The 7,527-nt window shown below is 49.6% G+C and overlaps 1 protein-coding gene across 1 annotated transcript; it reads right to left on the bottom strand.

Annotated features, from left to right (window-relative positions):
* Window positions 1-4,756: 4,756 nt before the first annotated feature.
* On the bottom strand, window positions 4,757-7,238 carry TEX46 (testis expressed 46). The gene is made up of 2 exons (XM_045982300.1): window positions 7,062-7,238; window positions 4,757-4,954 (listed from the first exon to the last, which is right to left on the bottom strand). Exons 1-2 carry the CDS (start codon window positions 7,236-7,238, stop codon window positions 4,757-4,759), a joined length of 375 nt encoding a protein of 124 aa, XP_045838256.1.
* Window positions 7,239-7,527: the final 289 nt, after the last annotated feature.

Genomic DNA, 7,527 nt, shown 5'->3' with positions numbered 1-7,527 from the left:
GGCAGTCAGCCAGGTGGGAAAGGTAATGGGCAACCGGGTCATGGGAAACCTCACGGGCTGCCGGAAGGACATTGGTTCTCACTCTGAGTGACATGGGAGCCCTTGCAGGGTGTGGAGCAGAGGAGTGGCAGGACTTGACTCACATTTTTTTTTTAAGATTTTATTTATTTATTTGACAGAGAGAGATCACAAGTAGGCAGAGAGGCAGGCAGAGAGAGTGAGAGGGAAGCAGGCTCCCTGCGGAGCAGAGAGCCGGATGCGGGACTCGATCCCAGGACCCTGAGATCATGACCTGAGCCGAAGGCAGCGGCTTAAACCACTGAGCCACCCAGGCGCCCCTTGACTCACATTTTTAAAGGACCACTCAGGCTTGTGTGTGAAGGGCCAGGATAGGGGCAGGGAGGCAAGGGCTCTGTTCAGAAGCAGCCGTGGAGGCGCCTAGAGTCCCAGACTCTGGACATGTTTCAAAGTTGGACCCCGTAGGACTCGCTGGTGAATTAGAGCAGAACAGGAGGGAGAAGACTCAGGAAGGGCCCCAGAGGTTTTGGCCTAAGCCACCAGAAGGGGGAAGCCTGTGTGGGGGAGGGGTTTGAGGCAAAGGGACAGTGTTCAGGACTGTCATTAATTCTGAGCTGAGTGAAAGTACAGAAGTAGGCAATGGGCCATTTGAATCTGGAACTTAGAGGTCCATATCAAAGATATAATTTAGAAAATCACTGACATTAGAAAATAGTAGGGAATATTTAAAGCCATCACCAGGGAGTGAAATGAAGTGAAGGAGGGTGTGAGCCCTGAGCCCCGAGGTCGAGGAGCTGTGAGTGCAGGATGAAGGCAAAGACCACGAAGTCAGGCATCATGGGTGCGAATCGGCTTCACCGGGGGACCCAGACGCGGCGGGTCAGCAGTTAATGAGGTGCTGGTGCGTCGTGCAGTCTCTCATCATCATATGGAGAGATGTTCAAGGGTCAGGCATAGACAGAAACAATCCTGGTGTGTTCTCCAGAAGGTTCCCCCCCCGCCCCAACTACTCTACTGTATAGACTGAGTGAGGTCAGCCTTGCAAGTAAAGAAAAGCTGGTCTGAGCTCAGGCACCAGGGAAATTGCTTGTGGGGCTAAGGTCCCTGAAGACCCTGAGGGAAGGGGAGACCTTGTGCAGTGGTTTCTGCTTTGGGGAAGGGAGCCCTCGCGTGGAGCCCACCTGCTGTCATCTCATTGCTCGAACCTGGAGTGAGCCCCCAGGGTCTTCCCCTACAATCCAGATTTTTCCAAGGTCCATCCCCTGACCTAGGGCTCATCAACATAAGCCTGCCTACTAGGGATGGAGCTCAGTAAGGGTGTAACAAACAACAGGGGTGGAAGTCCTACCCCTGGGCTCCTAAGAGAATTTCCAGCTGTTGTTGGCATTGAGGGGGTGGGGAGACACCAGAGAGGGAGGGAAGAGCCTGGAGTGATGGTACAAAGTCCACAATGGCCGTGCAGTCCACACCAGATGCGAGTGGATGGATGCGAGTGGATGCGAGTGAGGGATGGAAACATGGTTGTGGAGGCCCAAGACACAGCTGTTGGTGACTGTGGCCAGCTAGGAACAGTGTCCTTGCCGTTGTCAGAGAATGAGTCGCTGGTAAGTCTCCTATAGTCGGGGATGGTGCAGGGTCGGGGGGTGGTCAGTGTGGAGGTATGTTCAGCACCGTGATAGGTTCACGCCGTAGGCTCTGGCCTGAGCAGCTGCTCGAGGCCCTTCGGTGCTGCCTGGCCCACTCTGGAAAAGAAGGCAAGTTTATTCAGCCCTGCACCCTGGTCTTTTTCCTCAGGTCTCTGGCGTATGTTTTTGATGGATCATCGCCTGTGGACTGTCGTGAGCCTGGAACGAGCCGGATCACTTGTGCTCTCCCAGAGCCCTGCTCTCTGCCAGAACCCAGAAGTCAGCATTCTGCCTGACACATTCAGGTGTACCCGTCCCTTTCCTAGCTGCCCACAGATGATGAGGGAGTGCTGATCTGATTGCATCTTGAACGAGCCATACCAAAGCTCCCTCGCGCCCACCCTCTGCAGGGGGTAAGTGTGGAAGAGCAAGAGAATTCTGTGTTGACGGGGCCCACAGCTGGGAGGCAACAGCTACAAACAGAGTTCCGTCGTCAGATTGTATCATATCGGGGAAATCTCAGCACCTGGCAAAGGTGCTCATCAGAACCTCAGGAATCCAGCTGGGTGAAGAGAATAGCCCCCCATATCCTAAATCAGGTCTACAGCAGTCAGAATCCACTGCCGCCAACTTGGCTATTATGAACCGGTCAGATGCCCACGTTCTTGAGATAGACCTTGAGCCACAGGCCAGCATTTCTTGCAAGTGAGTCATACTGTGTGAGTACGAGTGACTTCCTGGGTCAAGTGGATCTTCACTGGGCCACCTCAGGCCTCCGTGATGGTTTCGTTATTGGTGGGTCCAGGTAAGGATTTAGTGTCCAGTGTTTTATTGTGAGCTCGTTCACATATCACCTACCTTTGGACTTGGTGGCCAAATTGCTTTATCTGTTTCCACAGCAGAGATGCTCCTGACGGTCCAGTTCTAGGTGGTCCCATGACCTGGCCATACAGCAAGACCATTAGCAATGGCCCATGAGGCTACGTGAAATAGACTGTTGACGAAGGTGTGAGAAGTATCTAAAGAGAGTGCAGTCCCCCTGGGCTGGAAAACTGGGGATGCACCTCCCCCCGGCTCCAAAGGGAAACTGGAAGAAGAAGGTCCTATGGAGAGAGCCTCCCTGAGTGACCCTCTGTGAAGGAACCCAGCCAGCCCTAAAGCAGCCTGATGCAACCCCAGAGTGGAGAGTGGACTTGCAGAGGCAAGGGGAAGGTACCTGACCCACAAGGGAGGCTTGTGGTTTTAGGTAGGGAGGTCACGGGAAGACAGACCTGAGGGCATGTGGTCACTCACCAAACCCTCACAACACGCAAGGAGGGTGATAGTGCTACTCTCCCCATTTGACAGTCGAGTGAACTGAGGTACAGCGAGAATGAACAACTTAGAATTGTCTGAGAGCACACAGCTGGGTGGGGATAGAGGTGGGATTTAAAGTCAGGCTGTTAGGATCCAGAGATCCTGCTCTTAAAAAAAAATAGGGTATAGGAGAGTCATCATGAAAGGAGGGTGCAGAGAACCTGTCAGGACCCATAAGACTGTGATCAACCATCAGAAATGCTATTTAGGAAGCACTGACTGACTGTGGGGCAATAGACAGAGGAACAAGATGCTGTCCTTGCCCCCAGAGAGTTTATAATCTAGTTGGAGGATGGCGAGGGAATCCAGAAATGTGCACAAATCAAATCCCAGCAAATGTTGATACTTTCTACTGCCAAACTGAAAATAAAATGCTGGGAGCTCACCAAGGACAGATACTATTCCCTGCTGGGTTAGGGAAGCTTTCCAGAGGTGTAGTTTAGGAACTACTAAAGAAGTTTAATAGTTGAAAGGGGAAGATAGGGGTGCCTGGGGGGTTCAGTTGATTGGGCGTGTGCCTTTGGCTCAGGTCATGGTCTCAGGGTTTTCAGGATCCTGGGATCGAGCCCCGCATCAAGCTCCCTGCTTAGCGGAAAGCCTGCTTCTCCGTCTCCCACTCCCCCTGCTTGTGTTCCCTCTCTTGCTGTGTCTCTCTGTCAAATAAATAAATAAAATCTTTTTTTTAAAAAGGAGGGGGGAAGATAAGGAATTCCAGGGAAAGAAATCATGCAAGCAAAGATGTGGATGTGTTTGGGGGATGACCAGCCATCTGATCTGATTAGAAATGCTTTTGGGTGGTGCCCCAACAAGGCACTAAGCCACACCGGATCCCACGGTGAGGTAGTGATTTCCTTCTAGTTCTCCTTATGGAGAAAAGTCTTAGCTTGGTGCTAACGTATCTCTCAAACACTAATAGTTACTGATCTCTCTTTTTAAACCCAAGTTCCCAGGCTCAGACTTTTCCAGTGGGCAACCAAGCTCTGGTTGGAAATTTAGTAACATGGTTCTGTCTTCACTGTCTGCTGCTGCTGCTTCTTTGACAGTTATGTTCTATTTTAGCCAAACGATACAGCTTTTTAATGTACAGTTAGTTATGTTTATTATGGCTTTTCTTTCACAGGTACATTTATTGAAGGAAACGAGTCCCTTTAAAGGGAAGATATTGAGTTAAACATTCAAGTGGTTCGTGGCTCTGGCAAAAATTACACAGGGGGCACCCGATGACTGACGTTTAGGATACTCCAGCACATGTGGGAGGGCAAAGGGTTGGGGGGAAAGCCTGGAAAAGGGGTCGGATCATGGAGGATCTGAACACCACGGTAAGGAGTGTGGCCTCTCTTCTGTCAACCACAGCAGGTGTAGGCTCAAGAACAGGCAGTGAACTTGTGCACTTGGCAGAGCTTGGCTCTGGCCTCGGAGCAGAGGGGAAGGGGAAGGGGAAGACTGGGAGCTGCGGCAGCCCAGGAGCGGCCATTATTAAGACTCAAGGTGAACAGGGACAGGGCCCTGGACTAGGTTAATGTGGTCAGTCGAAAGAGAGGAGGAGCCGGGTTCTGGAGCCCCCTCAGGTTGTTCTTAGAGCGTAACACGGCTGACCGAGTGAGGACTGCTTTCTTTCCCAAAGGCGATTGGCCTTTCAGCCTCCAATCCTGCTCTCCAGTGTGATTTACTAAGAAAATCCAAGAGTCTCTGACTGGGTTTTACTGAGTAAAGGTAACATCCGAAGAGGCCAGCCCACCCCAGTCTGTCGGACCTCTTTAGGGGGAATTTGAAGTGCAGTCAGAGATGATGGAGAAAACTGAGTCATGTCTCCTTACTCTGTTTTTCCTCATGGGGAAAGTCCGCTGCCGGCTCGACCTCTTGCGATGACTCATTCTATTCCATACGATGAACATCTGATTTTCTAAGACCTTCAGCTTCATTTCACTGAACATAAGCCGTTCAAGGACCTTGTCCTGGAGGGCAAAGCAGGCGTGCAATCTCTCGACTTCTTTCGTGTTCAAGACGTGGCTGTTGGGTTTGACTTCAGGAGGCTTTGGTTTCTCTGCCTCTTCCTAGACTCCCCGCACCCCCAAAAAGAAAATGTTGGTTAATAGCGATTTATAAACAGCCCGTTAATCAGTCCACACAATCAGCCTTCAAGGAGAGCATCTTTGCTACATCTTGTGGGTGAGAGAGTTGGGGTCCAGTGGGGAAAGGTCCTCTTCTCACTTTGGGAGCCCCTGAACTCCTAGGACCCATACTTGCCTTTGGTTCCTAGGAATAAATGAAATGACCTGCTCATCTGTACTCACAGGGAACAGAAAGCACTTAACCAAGATATGGCTGTCTCCTGGAGAGTGTGTTTCTCCCAGTGTGCCTGAGACTGTTGTCTGGCCTCATAAAAATCACCACCTGCCAGCTTTTCCTGTGGTCTCATGACACGCTCTGATCTCTATAATTCTCATCTTTTTCTACACCATTAATAATACTTAATTTTTTTTTTTTGGAGTCAGCTACAAGTTCCTCATCGTTAAAACCATTTTAAATATTTCAGGCGTGCAGGGGCACTTGGGTGGCTCAGTTAGTTAAGCATCTGCCTTCAGCTCAGGTCGTCCTGGGATAGAGTCCTGCATCAGGCTCCCTGCTCAGCGGGGAGCCTGCTTCTCCCTCCCCCTCTGCCTGCCGCTACCTCTGCTTGTGTGCTGTCTCTCTCTCTCGAGCCAAATAAATAAATAAAAATCTTAAAAAATTAATTTCAGGGTGCCTGGGTGGCTCAGTGGGTGAAGCCTCTGCCTTCGGCTCGGGCCATGGTCTTGGGGTCCTGGGATCAAGTCCCCCGTCGGGCTCTCTGCTCAGCGGGGAGCCTGCTCCCCCCTCCCCCGCCTGCCTCTCTGCCTACTTGTGATCTCTATCAAATAAATAAAAATAAAAAATCTTTAAAAAATTAATTTCAGACACGCAAAAAAGTGAATATTACAGCAAATACCCACATTCCCATACCAGCATGAGAAATAAAATGTGACAAATGTAACTGGAGTCCCCTGTGGGTCCTTCTCATAGAGTTCCCTCTCCCTCTGAACCTCATCTCAACGGCAATCCCGAACTCAGAAGTTGTTTTTCCCATATATTTCTTTACAACAGTGGTTCTCACTGGGAGGCTCTTTTGCCTCCCCCACCGGACATTTGCCAATGTCTGACATTGTTGGTTGTCACAATAGGGGGGCCGGGAGGTGCTCATAGCATCTGTGGGTAGAAGCTAAGGATGTCACTAAACATGGTACAATCCACGGGACAGGCCCTCACAGTCAAGAATTATCTCACTCAAAATATCAAACGCCCAGAGATGGAGAGATCCAAACTTAATATATTTTCCCTATAAATAGGCATCCATAGACAAGGCGGGATATGGTTTCACGTGCTTTTTTAACTTTTCATAAAAGGTGTAGTAATCTGCATACATTTCTGCCATCTTCCTTATGCTGTTCTAGAGATGCGTCTATGTTCTACCGGTATCTTTAGTTCATCCATTTAAAATTTTTCCACTTTAACGTAATGGTTACTGTTGCCAAACCATGTTGACATCAGACATGAAGTAGGAGTGTCTGGGATGGTCCCCCATTTTTTTAACAAGTTTTTTTCTCTTTGTTTTCTTTCTATTGAAGTATGACTAGTATATAGTGTATACTAATTGTTGTATACTCGGGTATACAACATGGTGATTCTATGACTGTATAAATACATTTTTCAGTGCTCATCAAGATAAGTGTACCCTTAACCCCCTTTACATATTTCATTCCTTCCCCACCTACCTCCCCACTGGCAACCACCGGTTCTTTGTTTTGTTTTGCTTTTTGTCTAGGGATGGTCTCTATTTCACAATCCAGGCAACTGACGCCTTGTAAAAGAAGTGCTTTGTCCTCCATCCCCCAAGTGGGAGTTGTAGAACAGGGGCTTAGACTCAGAGCTGTGAATATTTCAGTCCTGCCCCCATTATCCTGACATCTTTTCTGTCCCCCATCCCCCAGTCTAGCTGTAAATATCCCATCATCCTTAGCTGAAGCTAAGGCCCCTCTTGCTCACCTTCGGGGGCTCTGGGGGAGTGGGCTTGAGTTCATGCTTGACCAACCAGTTGCTAAGCAACAGCAGAAGGAATAGGAAGCCAAACAAGGCTGGCTTATAGCCTATCAGCCAAGCCACCAATGCTCCTACGGTGCCAGAGGAAGCAAGTATCCCATGGAGATACCTAAAAAGAGACATTATTTCCCCCAGCATTATGGCTTGGAGGGACCCAGGCCCCAAGACCCTGCCTTGGTGACCCCTCTAGGACAGTTGCCCTCCATGACAGGAGCTGTGGCTGCTCCCTCCTCCGAGTCATAACCAGCTGCCCTGCTGCCGCATAACAATAATATTAACTATTCCTATGTCTTAAGCAGCCACTATGTGCCAGACTTTGACAGGCAGTTTGTAAGCAATATCTCATGATGTCCTCATAACAGCCAGGTGATGCTGGCTAGAGTGATACCTCATTTATTCAACAGTACTTCTG

The sequence above is a fragment of the Meles meles genome, chromosome 1 (assembly GCF_922984935.1).
Source record: "Meles meles chromosome 1, mMelMel3.1 paternal haplotype, whole genome shotgun sequence".
Taxonomy (NCBI): domain Eukaryota; kingdom Metazoa; phylum Chordata; class Mammalia; order Carnivora; family Mustelidae; genus Meles; species Meles meles.
Note: the sequence above shows the minus strand (reverse complement) of the source record. Positions and strands in the feature narration are given on the sequence as shown.

Bases quoted from the DNA above. Each gene is read 5' to 3' on its own strand.
- TEX46 (XM_045982300.1), bottom strand. From the start codon at position 7,238: ATGTCTCTTTTTAGGTATCTCCATGGGATACTTGCTTCCTCTGGCACC. The intron at 4,955-7,061 runs GTGAGCAAGAGG...TTTGCCCTCCAG, and splicing joins CTCCCCCAGAGCCCCCGAAG to GACAAGGTCCTTGAACGGCT.